General features: G+C 40.0%; 1 protein-coding gene across 1 annotated transcript in view; it reads left to right on the top strand.

Moving 5' to 3' along the window:
• Positions 1-24,352, top strand: part of TBC1D17 (TBC1 domain family member 17) — a gene marked incomplete in the record, with an annotated part of 286,719 nt that overhangs the window by 170,400 nt on the left and 91,967 nt on the right. The window contains 1 exon segment of the mRNA XM_053690831.1: positions 4,053-4,164. Within this exon segment, the coding sequence (XP_053546806.1) occupies positions 4,053-4,164 (112 nt within the window).

Genomic DNA, 24,352 nt, shown 5'->3' with positions numbered 1-24,352 from the left:
TCCTTCTATTTTTGGGAATCTTCGGTCAGTGGGATTGAACCCAGGCAAAACTCCTGCTTTCTGATCTGCTTTGGGCTTCTGGTGTCAGCTAGCCTTCCAAAGCAGAGGTTAATAGTCTGGGGACTTGGTTTTCTGTTGTTATCCAGTTGGGTTCTTTCTGAAATAGGTCCTTTTTCTGTCTCTGAGAGTTTGGCAGGAGGTCGAGGGACTCTCCTTCTGTGCGTACCTTGTTCTGGATTCACGAAGAGGTTTTTTGGAACGGAACCTTTGGGGAATCCGGCATAGGCTTTTTGGGCATCCGTGCCTGTCCCAGTCTTTTCTTAGGATAATCTATGAATCTTTTAGGGCTTGGGATGTTTATCTTCCTTGCCCTCCTTGACTGTGTCACCCCTTCTGGGTTGACTCAGTCTGTCGGGAGCAGGCGTCAGGGTATCTGATTGCCTTTCTTATGCTGCGACTTCATTTCATAGTTTGAGCTTCTTTATTATGGGAGCTTCCTTTATGGAGTTTGACTGGATCTTCGCCTTTGGATTTGTGAGAGGGTTATTTATGAAGGGTATCAGTCTTTTCCTCAGCTTGTAGCTGTTCCCTTGTTATCTTGGGGATGGCGGCCTTTCTCCCTCCTGTTTCTTGGTGGAGTGGTGTTGATTCCCCCTGCTTTTATATTTTTTATTGAGGTTCTCCATTGTCCCTTTTCAGGATGTACCGGAAGAAGGGTTTGTTAGCCGGTTCTGGATGGGGCGGGTAATTCCTCTAGCCTGAGGTTTAGCCTGGCTACCTATCAGTCGGGGGGGTTACGGGTTGTATCATCTGTCGCCTTCTGCCCTGGTATATGGGCCCCTAAACAAATTCTAGATGCCAGTTTCTGGTCGGTTTCCTGTGGTTAATGTACTCTTTCTGTTTTCGCTAGGATGTGGACTGCGATCAGGCAGATCCGTTATAGTCTTTTTGCCTCTTCAGGAACTTAGATTTTCCTATTACGTTTTTTTTGCATCTGTATCGATGCAGGCGATGGTTCTGAATTTTCTATTCTTTGACCTGTTTTGATGGGGAGTATTTTATACATGTCCTAGTCTCTCTTGCAGTCTGGTACTTCGCTCAGACTTTTTTTTTTTTAGCATACACTGCTTACTTCTATGTATCTTCCTATTTGGAAGTGTAGGTATTGAGAGTCTTGGTTGTCCTTGTCATGTTCGGGGGGGTGGGGGGTGTTCTTTGTTTGGTCTCGTAGACAGCAGGGCTCTAGTCTTCTCTGAGGTTTTTTTTGGGCTCATTTTGGGACCAGTGATTTCTCTTGTTTCTGGCGTGGGCTCTTATGGTCATAATTGTTGGACGGTTACTTGGTCCTAACATTTTTTTGTTTTCTTTTGCTTCTGTTGAAGCAGTTTTTCCTTGTTGCCTCTAGGAATTCAAATGGGAGGGCTCCTGTCTGTCTGGCAAATGAGAATACTCGGGCAAGTTGGGGGAAGATATAGGGGCTATATTTTTTTATAGATGAGAGCCATGTATCCATCAGGTCCCGGGGCTTTGTGGGCTTTTAAAGATTTAATGGCTAGGGTTACTTCTCTTACACTAAAGGGAGAGTCCAAGAAGTCTCTTTGTTCGTCAGTAAGGGTCGGTAGGGATAATGAGTCGAGAAATTTTGATATCCGATGTAGATAAGGGAAAGGGTGTCCTGAGATTTTTTCAGGTTGTACAGGTTTTGAGTAATATTTGGCAAACGCCTTACCTATGTCTGATGGCAGACGCACAACCCCTCCCTGGGTTTTGATGTAGGGAATTCTGGCTTCAGCAGTACATTATCCTAATTTGTTGGCTGAAAGATGATCCGCCTTATTACCCTTGGCATAGTAATTATGTTTTAACGTTTGTATTTGCCACTGTATTCTCTTATTTTCTAGGGTCGAAATTTGTGATTTTATAATTTCTATTTAGGTTAGTATGTGGGGTCTAATGTGGCTTTATGTTTAGAGGTTAGGCTACGGAGCTGAATGTGTAGATGTGCTAGGGTTCCACCTTGTTTTTTTCTGTTTTCAGATTTGAACCCCTTATGTAAGCTTTAAAAGAACACCAAAGGGATTAGTCAGTCGCAGCCCATTGTCATTTATACTTAGAAATTGTTTGATTTCCTCCTGTAACCGAGAAACTCGGGCATCTTCCAGGAAGGTCTAGAAGACATCTTAACGGGGTAATTTAGTGTCATCTGAATGGGAGAATGGTCTGACCAAGGCAACTGGGCATTTGTATAGTCCTTGTGCAGCCTAAGAGATAGGGTTCGCAAAATATATGGTCAATTCTCGTGTAGTTGTTATGAACTGTGGAATAATATGAGTAGTCCCTAGTTGTAAGATGGAGGGAGCGCCAGATATCAAAAAGATTATATTGTGCTATTAGGTTAGTGAACTGCTTGGATATACTGAGTGAGGGGAGGTTGCAGAGCTTGTGGTTGGGGTATCGTCTATCAAGGGTGGTGTCTAAGAGCATATTAAAGTCTCTCGCCAAGAGTAGATTGCCTAATTTATGGTCACTTAGCGCAGGAACTTCCTATATGGTTTAATCTGGCCTGTGTTAGGGCCATAGTAGGATGCAAGGGTATATGGTACATCATCTAGCTTACATTTGATGACAAGGAACCAACCTTGAGGGTCTGCATGTATGTTAATTCTTTCATACAGTATACTTCTATGTATTAAAATTGCCACCCCTCTGGATTTAACTGTTTCAACTGTTGGGTACTGTTTGGATTTAATGGGGATAGGGCAACCATCCACCCAGTGAGTCTCCTGGAGAAATGCCACCTGGGACCTGGCATTAGAAAGGTATCGTAGAAGTCTGTTGTGTTTATTAGGGGTGTTAAGGCCCCTAACATTGTGGGAGATGCATGTCAGGGTCATGATGTTGAGGGGAGATGGAGAGGAGGAGAAAAAAAAAGATAACTAAAATAGGCTTAAGAGTGAGGGGTTACGTATTCAACACTATATAGTAAAGGGAGTCTAATTGATTTAATAGCAGAAGGTGCGGTATTGACAAGATAAACTACGTTGGTAGTCCTCTCCTAAGGAGGGGCACTTTATGTGTGTGGGGGGGGGGTGTAGGATATGTTGAGTATAGAGACAAAACGTTAGTTAAGGCTATTGTGAGGGAGAGATTGGTCGCTTGTGGGAGGGGGGATAGAGATAAAAGTAATAATTAGAGTAGAAGAGAGAAAAAGTGGCCATTTTTTCACCTGTCTAATATGAGTTTGTGAGATTGAAGAGTAAGAAGTGTAGTGACAGTCAGCAAGTAGTCCTGCGTCATTGATCTTATCAGTTTTACCCAGAAAGACAGTACACAGTGTAGGGTATTTTACAATGCATTAATAGTGATAATTCTAATGACTAGTTAATGTATCATTGCCAAAAATTAATGATAGCACCTTCAATATTTATCCACAAAGGGGTTAAACACATATGTAAAGTCCCACTCAGGATCACCTCCCAAGTGGGTTGTGCAACTTCCGCTCATTATTGGCTCACTGGTGGTTTTCTGCTTGTGGCTCCCAATTTACTTGTGTGCGTTAACCCTTTTTTCATAAATAATATGTACTAAGGAATTAAACATATACACATGTAATACAAAAATATGTCAACATACATTGCAGGTACATTCTGTGATATGTCAGATGGGGTCATGTATAATGTGTTTTGCATTAAACCGTAGCAATGCTGTGTTTGTCTCCAGTCAGCACTTTTCTAGTAAAACAATTCATAGTTTGTCATTGAATTTTTCTGTGTCATCAAAAACCAGAAATCTTAATTGCTGATGAGGAGATGACAGTAATGGGTGAAATTTGTGCTGCAAGGACAATCAAGCCTCAGAGTGTAGGCATCGTTCTTATTCAGCTGAACAAAGGATAGCGATTAAATAAGTTATTTTAATATCACTCACAGGCGCATTAACAAGTCCATGAACAGTCTTTGTTTTTATACTTAGGCCTGTGAATCACAGTGTAACAAAATGTGCTTTAGCTGATCCGTTTTATTATCATTTTTTTGTTTGCTTTCTTCTTACAGTTCACCTAAGGACTCTCGGTTATTCATGGTCTATCCACATGATTCACATGCACTTTCACACTCATTTGATGAACTTCAGTTGTTTGATGAGAACTCCTCTGACTTGGTGTCTGTAAGTACTAACAATGCTATTCATTGTTTTCCGTAGGCCAATTACGGAGGAGAAAAGTTGTAATATATTAGCAAAAAAATCTAATATTTAAAGGGATGTAGAACCCAAAATCTTTCTTTCATGATTTAGATAGAACATAACATTTTAAACAACTTTCTAATTTACTTTATAGTATCCAATTTAATTTGTTTTCTTGTTATACTTTGTTGAAAAGCACGAAGGTAAGTTCAGCAGTGTGCACGTGTCTGCATCACTATATAGCAGTGGTTTTGCAACACTGTTGTACATTAGCAGGATCACTAGATGGCAGCACTATTTTCCTGCTTCAGGCATGTGCACGCTACCTACCTAGGTATCTCTTTAACAAAGAATAACATGAGAATGAAATAAATTTGATCATAGAAGTAAATTGGAGACTTTTTTTTTTTAAATTGTATTCTCTATCTTAATCATAAAAGACATTTTTTTTGGTTTAATGTCCCTTTAATTGTGCAGGGATGATAACGTGCAATGACACCAAGGTAAAGTAGAAACTAATCCTATTTAAATGGGTTTTGCTCAGTTTATAATATTCTATTAAAGGGATTAAAGTCCTGATTAAACTTTAATTGTTTGGATAGAGCATGACATTTTAAACAACTTTGCAATTTACTTCTATCTAATTTTGCTTATTTCTGTATCATTTGTAAAGAATAATCCTAGGTGAGCTCAGGAGCATGCACGTCTTTAGCCATCTGGCAGCAGTTTTTTCAACATTGTTTAAAGTAGTTCTACATAGTTAAAAAGAATGCTGCCATAGAATGCCATAGACACGTGCACACTCCTTAGCTCTTACCAGCCTTCTTAGGTTTAGTCTTCAACAAAGAACATGCTCTATCTAAATCATGAAAGTTTAATGTTGATTTTACTGTCCCTTTAATGCTTTGCGGCTTGCAATAATATTTCCCACATCTCTATTGGTGCAGATGGACACTCCCCCATAAACTTTGGCTCAAAGTTGATTTATTTTAGCAGCAGATTTATTTAAAAATATAAATGACCCAAGTACATTCTGAAATGCCCTCTTTCTCTTAAAAAGCAAGAAGAAAAGAAAAAATATAGTACAATGTCCCCTATAATCATATTATCTGAGCAGCTGCATTATTTAAAATGTGGGTGCAGTGACAATATCTAGCTATACTTCACATGCACGTGCAGAGGAAAATGTTAGCACAGGAACAGTGATAACTTTTACTAAAAGCTTTTTTGACAATACATGTATATTGCAAATATGTTTCTTTTCAAAGATGTAATTCATATATGTGCATTAACATTATGACTGGAATGTCCCTTTAAACACAATGGCATAGATTATGAGTGGAACACAACTGATATCGCAGGGTGTATTCTCTTTTGTGCGACCTCACACAAAGAGTAATGCACAATCTGGTAATACTTTCTATTCGAAAATTTGCTTCATTCTCTTGGAATCCTTTGTTGAAGGAGCAGCCGTGCACGATTGGGAAATAGCTGAACACATCAGGTTAGCCAATGACAAGAGAAATATATGTGCAGCCACCAATCAGCAGCTAGCTCCCAGTAGTGCATTGCTGCTCCTGAGCGTATCTTTGTATGCTTTTCAACAAATGATACCAAGAGAATGAAGTAAATTAGATCATAGAAGTAAATTCGAAAGTTGTTAAACATTGAATCATTAAAGTTTAATTTTCACTTAAAGATATGAAACCCAACATTTTTTTTTCTTTTGCAATTCAGACAGAGCAGACCATTTTAACAAAAGTTTCCAATTTACTTCTCTTCTCAAATTTGCTTTATTCCCATGATATTCTATGTTGAAGAGATACCTAGGTAGGCATCTGAAGCACTACATGGCAGTAGGAAATGGTGCTGCTATCTAGTGCTCTTGCAAATGGATAACATTCTAGCAAAACTGCTGGCGTATAGTGCTCCAGAAATCATCTGGCTCCTAAGCATACGTCCTTTCTTTTCAACAAAAACTACCAAGAGAACATAGAAAAATGTGATAATAGAAGTAAAAATCACATACTCTATCTGAATCATAAAAGAAAAAATGTGGCCTTCATATCCCTTTAACTGTCCTTTTAATTTGCAAATTACTGTAGATCCTTTCTTTCATAAGGTGGTTTAAAGGGACAGTCGAGTCCCAAAAAAAAACAAAACTTTCATGTTTCAAATAGGGAATGTAATTTTAAACAACTTTCCAATTTACTTTTATCACCAATTTTGCTTTGTTCTTTTGGTATTCTTAGTTGAAAGCTAAACCTAGGAGGTTCATATGCTAATTTCTCAGACCTTGAAGGCCGCCTCTAATCTAAATGCATTTTGATAGTTTTTCACTACTAGAGGGCATTGGTTCACGAGTTTCATATAGATAACATTGAGCTCATGCACGTGAATTTACCATGGAGACGGCTCTGATTGGCTAAAATGCAAGTCTGTCAAAAGAACTGAAATAAGGGGGCAGTCTGCTGAGGCTTAGATACAAGATAATTACAGAGGTAAAACGTGTATAATTATAACTGTTTTGGTTATGCAAAACTGGGGAATTGGTAATTAAGGGATTATCTATCTTTTAAAACAGCAAAAATTCTGGTGTTGACTGTCCCTTTAATTCCATGATCCATTACTTTTGGAATTTAACTCCTTGCTACTAGGAGGAGGCAAAGATCCCAAGGCTTCCAAGAGCTTAAGCTTGCTTCAGAGTGCAAATTATTTTATTTGTGATGATGTGTTTGATATAATTAAAATTAATGTCAAAAGCATGTCTTTAGCTATTCTTGCCATGAGGGCTTTGTTTCTCTCTTATTGGAATGCTGATATAGTGTTTAAATCTAGATTGTCTCTTTCCTTTCAATGAAAGCGGTTATTTGGTACCAATTTAGATACTATTACGGGGGGAAAGGAGCTTTTCTTCCTCAACACAGGAAGTCTAAAGGAAAATCCAAAGCTTCTATTTTTTTTTCGTTCCTTTCGTCATAATAAAGAACAGAAAACAGACTGTTCAAAAGCAAAGTCTCTCTTGTTCAGTCTGGAGGCCTAATGCTAACTGGAACAAGTCCAAACAGAGTAAGAAATCTGTTCCTGCTTCTAAAACCGCCTGAAGATATGGTCCTTGATCCAGTAGTCCTGGTAGGAAGCAGATTAAACCTCTTTTAGGAGAATTGGTTTCAGTCTGTCCCAGATTCCTGGGTTCAGAATATTGTTTCTTAGGGATATTGAATTGGATTCAGAACAATGTTCCAAGGAATCCTGTAAAAGTTCAGGTTTTTCTTCAATCTGTCTCAGATCTGGAAGATATAGGAGTGATTGTTCCAGTTCCTTTGCAGGAACAGGGGATTTTATTCAAATCTCTTCATTGTTCCAAAGAAGGAAGGCACGTTTAGAAATTGAACTCTTAGTTCTGAGACATAAAGGTTTCTCAGATTCTGTGATTGAAACTCTGATTCAGGCTTGTAAGCCTGTTTCTAGGAGGATTTATCACAATGTTAGGAAAACTTTCAATTCCTGGTGTGTAAATCATGTTTTTTTCTGGCATTTTTTTAGAATTCCTAGGATTCTTCCGTTTTTGCAGGATGGTTTAGATAAGAGTATCTGCCACTTCCCTGAAAGGGCAGATTTCTACTCTTTCAGTTTTGTTCCACAGAAAGATTGCTAGTCTTCCAGATGTTCATAACTTTGTTCAGGCTCTGGTCTGAATTAAACCTGTTATCAAGCCTTTTTCTCCTCCTTGTAATCTTAACCTAGTGTTAAGGGTTTTGCAGGCTCCTTCGTTTGAGCCTATGCATAAATTGGACATTAAACTACTTTCGTGGAAATGTTGTTTCTTTTGGCCATATCGTCTGCTAGAAGAGTTCCTGAATTATCTGTTCTTTCTTGTGAGTCTCCTTATCTGATTTTTTTTTTATCAGGATGAGGCTGTTTTACGGACATAATTTATTTATTTTTTGCCTAAGGCTGTTTCTTCAGACAACACCTAAGGTTGTTTCTTAGAGCACAACTCTTAAGTTTGTTTCTTCAGAAATCATTGGTTGAGAGATTGTTGTTCCCTCATTGTGTCCTAATCCTAAAAATACTCTGTCCTCGGTCCCCTTCTCTTCTCAATCTACACGTCATTATTAGGTTCCCTAATAATATCCAATATCATTTTTATGCAATTGACAACCAAATCTATTTCTCTGCACCAGACCTATCTCCTTCCTTGCTAACCCGTGTCACTAACTGTCTTTCTCACATCTCTTCCTGGATGTCCTCTCACTACCTCAAGCTAAATCTCTCCAAAAATGAGCTCCTTATTTTCCCTCCTCCTTCCAAAATCTCCACCCCCAATCTCTCTATAACTGTCTGTTTTTTTTTCAGAAACGCATCGTGGTACGCTGTCTATTCACAGCTGGTCTGGTAGCTGCAGCGAGCTAGATTGAGTTAAATGGCGCGATCGGGCCGGCTGTGAAAAGACAGCGTGCCACGATGCACTTCTGGAAAAAAAACCAGACCCGCTCAGTAGAGCAAGGAGCAGCGTTCTGTAAAAGTAATTTTCTTAGGTAAATATCTATGCAGCCCTTTGTTTTATAAAGCTATCGCTAAGCTAATCTTATATAATTCTGCGCTATGTGCAGAATTATATAACATTATTTGGTACATTTACTGGTCCTTTAATGCAACAAAAGTGAATACACCTGTGGTCACTGACACACAAGTTAGATCACTAAAACAATATTGAGTACACCTATGATTTCCAATTAGCCTAATTGCATGAGCATAGTGACCAGAACAGTCTAATTTTTTGACCAATGGGCTGTGTCTGTCTAAGTTTGCATCATGTCTCCACATGGAAAAGAATTGCCAGAGGAATTGAAAAAATCTGATTGTGAGACTTCACAAAGATGGAAAAATCAGTCAAAACGCAGTTGCCGCAGTAATCAGGAGGTATAGATCGATACACAGTGCCAACAATCAGAGCCGCAGTCGCTGTCCTCCTAAAATGACGCCATGAACAGTGCGCTACTACACAATCTAGCTCTGAAAAACAGGCAAGTGCTTTAGATTTGCATCAAGGCAAGTGCTTCAGATTTGTCTCAGGAATTATTGATAGAAATTGGAGTTTCTATGACAGCTCAGACAGTGCTAAGGGCATTGCATAATGTCAACTTCTATGGACAGCATCCAAGGAAAAAACCCTTGCTTGCTCTTCAACACAAAAATGCAAGGTTAAACTTTGCTAAACTACATGAAAATCCTGATTAATACTGGGAGCACATTTTTGGTAAGATGGCCAAGACCAAGATAAAAAAAATTCAGCTCAGATGGGGTGCAGCCTGTTTGGTGTGAACCTGGTCAGGATTATTACAGTGAATGCATGTCCCAAAAGTGAATCATAGAAGTTGGAGTGTGACGATATGAGGCTGCATGACTGCAAAAGGTGTTGAGGAGATCACATTTATAGATGGCACCATGAATGCCTGCAATATACCAAAATACTGGCTGACAAGATGACTCCCAGTCTACAGAAGTTTGGCAGAGGACGAATGTTCCAGCATGATAACTATCCAAAGCACACTGCCAAAATCACAAAGGAGTTTCTAAAGGAGAAACAAGTGAGAACTATAACCTGGCCAAGTATGTCACTTGACCTGAATCCAGTAGAACACCTTTGGGGTATTTTAAAGAGAATGGTAGAGCAACACAAGTCCTCCAGCAAAGAGCAACTGAAAAAAATTATCTCTGAAGAAGGGCAGAACATCTCTCCAGAAATTGGTATGACACTGGTTTCCTCCATGCCAAGGAGGATTGAGTCTGTCATCAAAAATAAAGGTGGACATGTAAAGTATATATATAGTAAATCTAACCTTAGTTTTTAATTTTACATAAGAGCAAATACCCTACTGTACAACTTAGACGTAATGCAGTTATTGTTAGGTTATACAATTTTGAATCATTTGACATTTAAGTGATATTGCACTGGGGCTGTACTCACTTCTCTTGTATATTGTATATGTTATTCCCCTTGCTTTTTATGCGCGTTGTTTTTTTTTGGCTCGCTTAGTTTAAATTTCACTCTTTAATCTTTTGGGTTTACGCGTGTCGGCATAGAGCATGTTGGCTTGCTCTGTAGTTACTTATTATTATTATTTTTTTTTTTTTGCTCTTAAGCTTCTTGGATTACGCATGTCGGGTGAACGCACGTATGTCCTTTGTGTCGTGCACATCGGGTTTGGCTTTTTTAAAAGCACCATTTTCCTTTACCAGATTCTCACACCTACAAACTCTTGTTGTTTCTTCAACAACATGGGTGGAGGATCAATTTTCCAAAGAGTTCTTTGGTTCCTCAGACAAAGGTAAATTTTTGAGGTTTTCAAATGGATTCAGTCTCCATGAGCCTTTCTCTAACAGAGCAGGGACGTTTAAAATAGGTGTCTCCTTTCCCTCTGTTGCTCTTTGTATCAAAGTTTTGGGTCTCATAATTGCAGCGTCCAATGCAATTCCTTTTGATCGGTTTCACATGAGACCTCTTCAGCTTTGTATGTTTCGTCAGTGGTGCAGGGATCATACTCAGCTGTCTCTAAAGTGCATAAGTTCAGTTCGTTGTGGCTAAGAAATCAAAGTCCTCTGCATATTCAAGCACATTATTAACTGTCTTAAATTAAGGGTGGGGTTGTTATTAACGTGCCTGAATATGCAGAGGACTTTGATTTCTTAGCCACAACGAACTGAACTTATGCACTTACGATATCAAGCTAATCTATGTGGCGGTAATAAGTACTGAATTTTTCCAGAGACATAACACCTCGAGATACCGCAATATTTCAGATTGCTACATGTTGCCATAATTTAGAGATTGTATAGGATTGTTATATCCGCTATAGATTTTTAGATTATAGTTTATTTTAGTAAAGTTTTAATTCATCTTTTTACTGTGATTAATATTTTTTGGGGAGACGTCCCCTTATATTCGTATAGCTCATGAAATGTCAATTAATTTATATCCACTTTTAAATCGAGTGTCTAGAAACTAATAAATAGTTTTCTCTTGTTAAGTGTATCCAGTCCATGGATCATCCATTACTTGTGGGATATTCTCCTTCCCAACAGGAAGTTGCAAGAGGATCACCCACAGCAGAGCTGCTATATAGCTCCTCCCCTCACTGCCATATCCAGTCATTCTCTTGCAACTCTCAACAAAGATGGAGGTCGTGAGAGGAGTGTGGTGTTTTATACTTAGTTTATTTCTACAATCAAAAGTTTGTTATTTTTAAATGGTACCGGAGTGTACTGTTTATCTCAGACAGTATTTAGAAGAAGAGTCTGCCTGCGTTTTCTATGATCTTAGAAGTAACTAAGATCCATGGCTGTTCTCACATATTCTGAGGAGTGAGGTGACTTCAGAGGGGGAATGGCGTGCAGGTTTTCCTGCAATAAGGTATGTGCAGTTATATTTTTCCAGGGATGGAATTTGCTGCTGCTGATACCGCATTAATCTAAGTAAAGCCTTGAATGCAGTGATAGCGACTGGTATCAGGCTTATTAATAGAGATACATACTCTTATAAAAGTGTAATATAAAACGTTTGCTGGCATGTTTAATCGTTTTTATATATGTTTGGTGATAAAACTTATTGGGGCCTAGTTTTTTTCCACATGGCTGGCTTGAATTTTGCCTAGAAACAGTTTCCTGAGGCTCTCCACTGTATGAGTGGGAGGGGCCTATTTTAGCGCTTTTTTTGCGCAGCAAAAATTACAGACACAGACATCCAGCTTCTTCCTGCATGATCCAGGACATCTCTGGAGGGCTCAAAAGGCTTCAAAGTCGTATTTGAGGGAGGTAAAAAGCCACAGTAGAGCTGTGGCAGTTGTTGTGACTGTTTGAAAAACGTTTTTGTAATTTATTATTCCGTTTTTGGTATTAAGGGGTTAATCATCCATTTGCAATTGGGTGCAATGCTCTGCTAACTTGTTACATACACTGTAAAAATTTCGTTAGTGTAACTGCCTTTTTTCACTGTTATTTCAAATTTTGACAAAATTTGTGTTTCTTAAAGGCGCAGTAATGTTTTTTATATTGCTTGTAAACTTGTTTAAAGTGTTTTCCAAGCTTGCTAGTCTCATTGCTAGTCTGTTTAAACATGTCTGACACAGAGGAAACTACTTGTTCATTATTCATTATGTTTGAAAGCCATGGTGGAGCCCCATAGGAGAATGTGTACTAAATGTATTGATTTCACCTTAAACAACCGACTAACTCCCCCCACGTGGCAGACCTTTTGCCTCTCGCTCAGGGGACGCACGCTAGTATGGCGCCATTTACATCAACGCCCATAGCGATTACTTTGCAGGACATGGCTGCAATCATGAATAATACCCTGTCAGAGGTATTATCCAGATTGCCTGAATTAAGAGGCAAGCGCGATAGCTCTGGGGTTAGAAGAGATACAGAGCGCGCAAATGCTGTAAGAGCCATGTCTGATACTGCGTCACAATATGCAGAACATGAGGACGGAGAGCTTCAGTCTGTGGGTGACATCTCTGATTTGGGGAAACCTGATTCAGAGATTTCTAATTTTAAATTTAAGCTTGAGAACCTCCATGTATTGCTTGGGGAGGTATTAGCTGCTCTGAATGACTGTAACACAGTTGCAGTACCAGAGAAATTGTGTAGGCTGGATAAATACTATGCGGTGCCGGTGTGTACTGATGTTTTTCCTATACCTAAAAGGCTTACAGAAATTATTAGCAAGGAGTGGGATAGACCCGGTGTGCCCTTTTCCCCACCTCCTATATTTAGAAAAATGTTTCCAATAGACGCCACTACACGGGACTTATGGCAGACGGTCCCTAAGGTGGAGGGAGCAGTTTCTACTTTAGCAAAGCGTACCACTATCCCGGTTGAGGACAGTTGTGCTTTTTCAGATCCAATGGATAAAAAATTGGAGGGTTACCTTAAGAAAATGTTTATTCAACAAGGTTTTATTTTACAGCCCCTTGCATGCATTGCGCCTGTCACTGCTGCGGCGGCATTCTGGTTTGAGGCCCTGGAAGAGGCCATCCATACAGCTCCATTGACTGAAATTATTGACAAGCTTAGAACACTTAAGCTAGCTAACTCATTTGTTTCTGATGCCATTGTTCATTTGACTAAACTAACGGCTAAGAATTCCGGATTCGCCATCCAGGCGCGTAGGGTGCTATGGCTTAAATCCTGGTCAGCTGACGTGACTTCAAAGTCTAAGTTACTCAACATTCCCTTCAAGGGACAGACCTTATTCGGGCCTGGCTTGAAGGAAATTATTGCTGACATTACTGGAGGTAAGGGTCATACCCTTCCTCAGGACAGGGCCAAATCAAAGGCCAAACAGTCTAATTTCCGTGCCTTTCGAAATTTCAAGGCAGGAGCAGCATCAACTTCCTCCGCTTCAAAACAAGAGGGAACTGTTGCTCATTCCAGACAGGCCTGGAAACCTAACCGAGTCCTGGAACAAGGGCAAGCAGGCCAGAAAGCCTACTGCTGCCCCCAAGATAGCATGAAGGAACGGCCCCCTTTCCGGAAACGGATCTAGTAGGGGACAGACTTTCTCTCTTCGCCCAAGCTTGGGCAAGAGATGTTCAGGATCCCTGGGCGTTGGAGATCATATCTCAGGGATATCTTCTGGACTTCAAAGCTTCTCCTCCACAGGGGAGATTTCATCTTTCAAGGTTATCAGCAAACCAGATAAAGAAAGAGGCATTCCTAAGCTGTGTGCAAGACCTCCTAGTAATGGGAGTGATCCATCCAGTTCCACGGACGGAACAAGGACAGGGTTTTTATTCAAATCTGTTTGTGGTTCCCAAGAAAGAGGGAACCTTCAGACCAATTTTGGATCTAAAGATCTTAAACAAATTCCTCAGAGTTCCATCATTCAAAATGGAAACTATTCGGACCATCCTACCCATGATCCAAGAGGGTCAGTACATGACCACAGTGGACATAAAGGATGCCTACCTTCACATACCGATTCACAAAGATCATCATCGGTTCCTAAGGTTTGCCTTTCTAGACAGGCATTACCAATTTGTAGCTCTTCCCTTCGGGTTGGCTACAGCCCCGAGAATTTTTACAAAGGTTCTGGGCTCACTTCTGGCGGTTCTAAGACCGCGAGGCATAGCGGTGGCTCCTTATCTAGACGACATCCTGATACAGGCGTCAAGCTTCAAATTGCAACGTCTCATACAGAGATAGTTCTGGCATTCCTGAGGTCGCATGGGTGGAAAGTGAACGAGGAAAAGAGTTCTCTATCCCCACTCACAAGAGTCTCCTTCCTAGGGACTCTTATAGATTCTGTAGAGATGAAAATTTACCTGACGGAGGCCAGGTTATCAAAACTTGTAAATGCTTGCCGTGTCCTTCATTCCATTCCATGCCCGTCAGTGGCTCAGTGCATGGAAGTAATCGGCTTAATGGTAGCGGCAATGGACATAGTGCCATTTGCGCGCCTGCATCTCAGACCGCTGCAATTATGCATGCTAAGTCAGTGGAATGGGGATTACTCAGATTTGTCCCCTCTACTAAATCTGGATCAAGAGACCAGAGATTCTCTTCTCTGGTGGCTATCTCGGGTCCATCTGTCCAAGGGTATGTCCTTTCGCAGGCCAGATTGGACGATTGTAACAACAGATGCCAGCCTTCTAGGTTGGGGTGCAGTCTGGAACTCCCTGAAGGCTCAGGGATCGTGGACTCAGGAGGAGAAACTCCTCCCAATAAATATTCTGGAGTTAAGAGCAATATTCAATGCTCTTCTGGCTTGGCCTCAGTTAGCAACACTGAGGTTCATCAGATTTCAGTCGGACAACATCACGACTGTGGCTTACATCAACCATCAAGGGGGAACCAGGAGTTCCCTAGCGATGTTAGAAGTCTCAAAGATAATTCGCTGGGCAGAGACTCACTCTTGCCACCTGTCAGCGATCCATATCCCAGGCGTAGAGAACTGGGAGGCAGATTTTCTAAGTCGTCAGACTTTTCATCCGGGGGAGTGGGAACTCCATCCGGAGGTGTTTGCTCAATTGATTCATCGTTGGGGCACACCAGAGTTGGATCTCATGGCGTCTCGCCAGAACGCCAAGCTTCCTTGTTACAGATCCAGGTCCAGGGACCCAGAAGCGACGCTGATGCTCTAGCAGCGCCTTGGTTCTTCAACCTGGCTTATGTGTTTCCACCGTTTCCTCTGCTCCCTCGACTGATTGCCAAGATCAAACAGGAGAGAGCATTGGTGATTCTGATAGCGCCTGCGTGGCCACGCAGGACCTGGTATGCAGACCTAGTGGACATGTCATCCTTTCCACCATGGACTCTGCCTCTGAGACAAGACCTTCTAATACAAGGTCCTTTCAATCATCCAAATCTAATTTCTCTGAGACTGACTGCATGGAGATTGAACGCTTCATTCTATCAAAGCGTGGCTTTTCCGAGTCAGTCATTGATAACTTAATACAGGCACGAAAGCCTGTCACCAGGAAAATCTACCACAAGATATGGCGTAAATATCTTTATTGGTGTGAATCCAAGAATTACTCATGGAGTAAGGTTAGGATTCCTAGGATATTGTCCTTTCTCCAAGAGGGTTTGGACAAAGGATTATCAGCTAGTTCCTTAAAGGGACAGATTTCTGCTCTGTCTATTCTTTTGCACAAGCGTCTGGCAGAGGTTCCAGACGTCCAGGCATTTTGTCAGGCTTTGGTTAGAATTAAGCCTGTGTTTAAACCTGTTGCTCCCCCGTGGAGCTTAAACTTGGTTCTTAAAGTTCTTCAGGGAGTTCCGTTTGAACCCCTTCATTCCATTGATATTAAACTTTTATCCTGGAAAGTTCTGTTTTTGATGGCTATTTCCTCGGCTTGAAGAGTCTTTGAGTTATCTGCCTTACAATGTGATTCTCCTTATCTGATTTTTCATGCAGATAAGGTAGTTCTGCGGATCAAACCTGGGTTTTTACCTAAGGTGGTTTCTAACAAGAATATCAATCAAGAGATTGTTGTTCCATCATTGTGTCCTAATCCTTCTTCAAAGAAGGAACGTCTTTTACATAATCTGGACGTAGTCCGTGCCTTGAAGTTTTACTTACAAGCTACTAAGGATTTTCGTCAAACATCTACACTGTTTGTCGTTTACTCTGGACAGAGGAGAGGTCAAAAAGCTTCAGCAACCTCTTTCCTTTTGGCTTCGGAGCATAATACGCCTAGCCTATGAGACTGCTGGACAGCAGCCCCCTGAAAGGATTACAGCTCATTCTACTAGAGCTGTGGCTTCCACCTGGGCCTTTAAAAATGAGGCCTCTGTTGAACAGATTTGCAAGGCCGCGACTTCGTCTTCGCTTCACACCTTTTCCAAATTTTCCAAATTTGATACTTTTGCTTCTTCGGAGGCTGTTTTTGGGAGAAAGGTTCTTCAGGCAGTGGTTCCTTCCGCTTAATCCCTGCCTTGTCCCTCCCATCATCCGTGTACTTTAGCTTTGGTATTGGTATCCCACAAGTAATGGATGATCCGTGGACTGGATACACTTAACAAGAGAAAACATAATTTATGCTTACCTGATAAATTTATTTCTCTTGTAGTGTATCCAGTCCACGGCCCGCCCTGTCATTTTAAGGCAGGTCTAAATTTTAATTAAACTACAGTCACCACTGCACCCTATGGTTTCTCCTTTCTCTGTTTCGGTCTAATGACTGGATATGGCAGTGAGGGGAGGAGCTATATAGCAGCTCTGCTGTGGGTGATCCTCTTGCAACTTCCTGTTGGGAAGGAGAATATCCCACAAGTAATGGATGATCCGTGGACTGGATACACTACAAGAGAAATAAATTTATCAGGTAAGCATAAATTATGTTTTTTACTCATTTCAAAAATTCACCCTGTTATCAACTTGTATTTAATTTAATCAAAGTATATTATATAGTTTAGGCATCAATTCATATATTTAAACTGTACACTTATTATATTTATTTTAAACACATTTTTTCTCTGAACAGCAGCAGCTCACACATCGTTATTTAGCACATCGTTATTTAGCACGTTTTGCACTTTATATTTCAGTATTTTTTTATATTAACTTTAAACACTTTTTTCACTCATATATTAAATTTTTGGTATATTATTCACTGAATCAGTAGTGCAATATCAATTTTGAAGTAGCACTCTCTACACTTTTTTTCCCCACTTATATTCATATGACTTACCAGTGGTAGTTATAATTTTCACCAATTAAATTTTAACACTGGATTCCTTTAGCTCATCTAGCGCCCTCACTCTCCATCCATAAATCTATAAGCATAAATCTTTTCTTTCTTAAGAAATGGAGAGTCCACAACGTCATCAATTTCTAGTGGGAACCAATTCCCAAGCTAGAGGACACAGATGACTAGGGAGGGATAGCAAGACAGGCAGACCTAAACAGAAGGCACCACTGCACCTCTTTGCATACTTTTTCCAAATTTGATACTTTTTCCTCAGCCGAGGCTTCTTTTGGGAGGAAGGTTCTTTAAAGAGGACCAAGTTGCAGCCTTGCAAATCTGTTCCACAGAAGCTTCATTTTTGAAAGCCCAAGAAGAGGAGACAGCCATCATGTAATGAGCTGTAATTCTCTCAGGAGGCTGCTGACCAGCAGTCTCATAAGCAAAACAAATAATACTTCTCAACCAGGGAGAAAGAGAGAAGTAGCAGAAGCTTTCTGACCCTTACGTTTTCCAGAGAAACAAGCAAACAGGGATATAAGACTGACGAAAATCCTTAGTTGCCTGTAAATTAAAATTTTAAAGCACGCATGACATCCAAGTTGTGCAACAAACGTTCCTTATTAGAAGGATTAGGACATAGAGAAGGAACAACAATTTCCTGAAAAAATATTTCTATCTGAAACCTTTTTCGGAAGAAAACCTAACTTAGTACGAAGAACCGTCTTATCAGCATGAAAGATAAGATAAGGCGAATCACACTGCAAGCCGAGCGTTCCGAGACTCTCCAAGCAGAAGATATAGCAATAAGAAACAAAACCTTCCAACATAACCTAATATCTGTGGAATGCATTGGCTCAAACGGTGCCTGCTGCAAAACCTCAATAACAAGGTTAAGGCTCCAAGGAGGAGCAACAAACTTAAACACAGGCCTGATTCTGACTAGGGCCTGACAAAAAGATTGAACATCTGGCACATCCGCACGAAGCTTAAGCAACAAAATAGATAATGCAGCAATCTGACCCTTCAGTGAACTGACTGACAATCCCTTCTCCAGACCTTCCTGGAGAAAAGACAAAATCCTAGGAATCCTGACCCTACTCCAAGAATAGCCCTTGGATTCACTCCAATAAAGGTATTTACGCCATACCTTATGGTAAATCTTTCTAGTAACAGGCTTGCAAGCCTGAATCATGGTCTCAAAGACCGACTCAGAAAAAACATGCTTATACAGAACTAAGTGTTCAATCTCCAAGCAGTCAGCTTCAGAGAAGCGAAATTTGGATGAAGGAAAGGACCCTGAGTTAGAAGGTCCTTCCTCAGAGGCAACCTCCAAGGTGGAAGAGATGACATCTTCACTAGGTCTGCATACCAGATCCTGTGAAGCCATGTAGGAGCTATTAAAATTACTGATGGTCTCTCCTGTTTGATACGAGCAATGACTCATGGAAGGAGAACAATTGGAGGAAACAGATATGCCAGACTGAAATCCCAAGAGACCGCCAGAACATCTATCAGGGCGGCCTGAGGATCTCTAGACCTTGAACCGTACCTTGGAAGCTTGGCGTGCTGCCAAGACGCCATCAGATCCAACTCAGGCATCCCTCATTTCAGGGTTAACCTGGAGAACACCTATGGATGGAGAGCCCACTCCCCAGGATGAAATGTCTGTCTGCTCAGGAAGTCCGCTTCCCAGTTGTCCGCACCTGGAATGTGGATGGCAGAAAGACGGCAATTGTGAGCTTACGCACATAGAATAATCCAAGCCACCTCCTTCATAGCTAAGGAACTCTGAGTTCCTCCCTGGTGGTTGATGTAAGCCACTGAGGTGAAATCATCCAACTGGAGCCTGATAAACCGAGCTATGGACAACTGAGGCCAAGCCATCAGAGTATTGTAAATCGCTCTCAACTCCAAGATATTTATGGGGAGAGCAGACTCCTCCCGAGTCCATAATCCATGCGCCTTTAACGAGTCCCAGACTGCTCCCCAGCCTAGCAAGCTGGCATCCGTGGTTACAATCGCCCAGGAAGCATGTGCCCCGAGACAGATGCTCCTGAGAAAGCCACCACGAAAGAGAATCTCTTGTTGACTGATCTAGATCTATCCTCTGAGACAGATCCGAATGGTCCCTGTTTATTTGTCTGAGCATGCACAATTGCAGAGCTCTCAAACGGAATTGAGCAAAGGGAATGATGTCCATGGAAGTGACCATCAGCCCAATTACCTCCATACATTGAGCCACCGATGGCGGAACAGTAGATTGCAGAGTGAGGCAAGAGGAAAGAATTTTGGATTTTCTGACATCTATCAGAAACATTTTCATAGATAGGGAATCTATAATGGTCCCTAAGAAAACCACCCTTGTAACTGGAACAAGGAAACTCTTTTTCCAGATTCACTTTCCATCCGTGGGAACGCAGAAAAGACAACAAGATCTCTGTATGAGAGTTTGCTTGTTCAAAAGATGGCGCCTGAACCAATATGTCGTCTAGGTAGGGCACCACTGCAATTCCCCGAGACCTGATCACTGCCAAGAAAACCCCCAGAACCTTTGAGAAAATTCAAGGAGCCGTGGCAAGGCCAAATGGAAGAGCCACAAATGAAAGTGTTTGTCTAGAAAGGTGTATCTCAGGAACTTGAGATGATCCCTTTGGATGGGAACATGAAGATACACATACTTCAGGTCTATGGTCGTCATGAACGGACCCTCTTGGTTCAAGGGAAGAATGGAATGAATGGTTTCCATTTGAAGTACGGTACCCTGAAAAACTTTTGAGACACTTTAGGACTAGAAAAAGACGATAAGTTTCCTCTCTTTTGGAACCACAAAAAAATAGAGTAGAATCCTAGACCCTGTTCCCTTACAGGGACTGGAACTATAACTCCCGGGAAGAAAGGTTCCCGGTAACCTTCAGATACTATGTCCACAGCCCAGGGATCTGGATCATCCTGAATCCATGTTTGATAAAACAGAGAAGATCGGGGCAAACCCTTCATGCTGAATAAAACTCAGCTGCGGGTTACTAGGATTGCTCCCCCTTGTTTCAAGATTGATGGGGTTTCCAAGAAGACTTGGACTATTCCTGCTTGGAAGATGAAGAAGACTTTCCTTTGTAATTTCGAAAGGAACAAAAATAACTTTGACGACCTTTAGGTCTATTCTTCTGATCTAGTGGTAGAAAAGGCCCTTTTCCACCTGTAATATCAGAAGATATTTCTGTCAGAACAGGTCCAAACAAGGTCTTACCCTTGTAAGGAAGCACCTGAAGCTTGGACTGGATGAAACTGCAGAACAAGAATTTAGCCACAACGCCCCACAGGCTAGCATAGCAAAGTCAGATATTTATGCTCCCAGTCTATTTAGACCAGGCGTCGCTTGACACAGTGGCAATACAAACTGCAGCTTTCCATTGAAAATGTGATGAACAAATAAGCCTCCAGCTTTTTGTCCATGAATCCGTAAAGGAGCGGCTATCCTCTATAGGGATCGTAGTTCTCAGAGCCATGGAATAAATGGCCCTGTCTACATAACGCACCGTGCACCATGATCTTTAATGGAGTCCGCAATAGGAAACATCTTTTAAAAGACAGGAGACAGGGAGAAAGGTATCCCTGGCTTCTCCTATTCCTGTGAAGAAACTCCATAGCACATTCTAGAAACACTTCCACATAGGAAGGATCCTCATTGAAATGATAGTTTACTAAACTTCCTAGGGTTGACAACAACAGGAGTATCGGTGTCTTCCAAAGTAGACAAAACCTCCTCTAACAATACACGAGGTGTTCAAGCATAAATCTGAAGGTTACTACTTCAGCATCAGATGAAGGAATTATACTGTCCGAATCTGAGATTTCACCCTCAAAGGCTACCAACGTATTCTCATCAGACTTATGAGGAAGGACAACCTGTGTAGCAGTAGATTTGACAGAAACTTACTATCTAAATCTCTTACATTCCTCTTGCGTCTTCCCTTTAACTTAGGAAAAGCACATAATGCCGCAGATACTGCTAAAGATATCTGTGCAGCAATTTCTGCAGGCAAATAAACTCCTCCAGGAGATTGAGAGGAACCGCAGAGCACTGCATGTAATGCCATTGAGGCTTGGGACGTTTAAGGAGAAAGCTGTGGCATTGCCTGAACAGCATCATCCTGAGAGACATAGGCTCAAAAAATATATATATAAAAAAAATATTTAGACAAAAAAAACACAATTGTATAGGAATACAAATAAGATCTCTAGATGCAGCAAAACCATTTTGCTGAACACAGAAAACTGCTGATACGATTCGTACTAAACAGCAAGCAATTTGCTGCAATATACATAAAAACCTCTCACGGATGCAGCCGACGCCGCTCCAAAACAGAGAAGGGAGATCACATGACCGGGTTGGAAGAAACTGCGCCATTAAGAAAAGTGTGCGCTTCCAATCCACCTCAGAACGAAAGTAAATACTCTGTGTAATGGCGGATTAGACAGCTAAATTAGACCTAACTGTGTAGCACATAATACAAGCCAACGTATCATGAAACACATTTCAACCCATGGTAACAACACCTTTGTTACGGTGTACACTGAGTGCAACGCAGCATTATCCTGCTAGCTGTTGTTAGAGCTCTGGGTGATAAATTGTTTATCTGAGGCTAACAGCCCACAATAAAATAAAGTGGAGAATACATTATGTCAGTATATTTATGAAAATCTTAGTAGTGCTATCCAAATAATATATAAGTTTATGGCAGGGTTATAAACACAATCTTAAAATAATTTTCCTTAAAAATTGAAACCCTAATCAACCATGCATCTACTAGACCATACAATTAATATAAATATCTGAATTCTTTTATTTAGTTAATATCCATAAACATATTGAAGTATATTCGCAATAAAAGGAAATGAAACAAAATTTATATGCGTTAAAACCAACTCTTAAGATATGCTATCCTTCTTACAAAACCCAGAAAGATATACCTTCACAATTCAGCCTTTTATTTATTTAACACAATGGGACTAAAAACCTTTGACATCCAAGCAATACAATTCTAAACAGTGTTTATAAAACAATAGGATAATATATATATTCTGCTATTTAACTGCAATTTATCCTAATACAAAATTAACTGACAATATCAGAACTTGCATAGATGAGTTACTTAGCCAATCAGACACAGATTTAAACAACAATACAATATATAGGCTGTGACTAGCAATTTGAAATACAATATACACTTCTGAATTATTATTATATATTTGCATAGATAAACAAGTTAGGATTGGGATTAGTATAACAATACATAGGCTATGAAATGCTAACTTGAAATATTTCCTTAACTCTGCTACATACAGCAATAATAAATGTTTACTTTAAATGCTTGCATACAAACAGGCAGGCTAAGAGCTATTTAAGGTTATATAATACAATCTAAAAGCCCAATTTGTTCTTTCCAATTCAAAAATTGTAATTTTACTGTAGTGGCTATGCTTATAACTTATCTTACAAAAAAAAACTTGTATACATCACCCAAATAAACAGCAATCCAGTTTCCAATTTTCGCAACGGATCCAATTTCACACCTCATATAAAATAAGTGTAATTGCAATGGAATAGGAGAAATATGGCCCACTTTGTTTTTGTAGTTTGACTGTGTCCCACGCAAAACAGTTTCAGTCAGTTCAAAAAACTGTAGCCAGTGTCTCTTTCCTTCTGCATACACTATATAGTTTAATCATTGGTGTGAAATATGGGTGGCCCTTCAAAACCTTGTCCCTCTATTGGATAACTGGATATCCCATTTCCAACAGCCAAAAATCTTTCTGGCTGTAGTTCTCTCGTGGCAACACCGGGTGGCAGCATACAGTACAACATAGCAATACAATACAGCGTTTCTGAACTTTTTTTTTAAACAACTTAATTATTTTCATAAAGTGGTTATTTAATCAGATTACACTCTCTGCATTAAATATGTATAACCCCAATTACAGATGGTTAATATTAGGTTATTTTTTCTGATTATTCTGATACCAAATATGTTATATTATTAACATTTTATTATATTAAGGTAATTTAATACTGCTAGTTATTAGCTTAAAATGCATTATAATTTTATCAGTATTCTGGCATTTCTTTGCAAATAACAGCTTATTTTTATATCTCCAGATTGGTAGTATTTAAAACTCCTGATATTCTGCATTCACCCAGATATAGTATGTGACATTTCTGTGTGTTTCTTCCTGAATACATAAATCCTGTCTATGTAGATCTGAAATAAAAATAAATGTTAATGATCACTTCCCTTCAGGTCCATAAACATCTATTCATGTTCTTAAACACACAGAGGCTAAGTAAGATCTTTTATGTTTTCAAAACATATATATATATATATATATATATATATATATATATATATATATATATATATATATATATATACACACACATACATGCACATTCATTTCTATGTAGATTTGAGATTATCTGTCTGAAAAATATAAGCAAAACAGAGGTTATTACACATTTTTGACTGACTAAAACAGCTACCTCCCAAGCTTAGCAAATATCCATGTAATAATAGAGAATTAGACAATTTTCAATTTCTATATTTGATACATTCTGAGGCATGCATTCAAACAGAAAAAAAATAAAAAATAAATTGATGTCTATTTGCTGCCTGCTTATGTGAGCTTCCAGAGTCACACCTTAGCATTTGTCTGTGTTTTTCTCTGTGTTATCTTAATCACCACATCTGGTATTTCCCAGGGTTAGTACTCACACAGCATGAGCCATTCAAATAAATTTGTGCTAATTATCAGTCCTTTGAAGAGTGTTTGTATCTCTCACATTTCTTCAGACGGATCGGCATTTCTCTTGGAGGAAATCCATATATTTGCCGTATCCTGAAACTGTGTTAGTTTCCATTTCCTTTCAAAATTACTTCCCCCAACATTCCTCTAAGTGACTGTTCTAAAATTTGGCA

This window comes from Bombina bombina, chromosome 8, assembly GCF_027579735.1.
Source record: "Bombina bombina isolate aBomBom1 chromosome 8, aBomBom1.pri, whole genome shotgun sequence".
Classification (NCBI taxonomy): Eukaryota; Metazoa; Chordata; class Amphibia; order Anura; family Bombinatoridae; genus Bombina; species Bombina bombina.
This window is presented reverse-complemented; position numbering and strand designations above follow the sequence as displayed.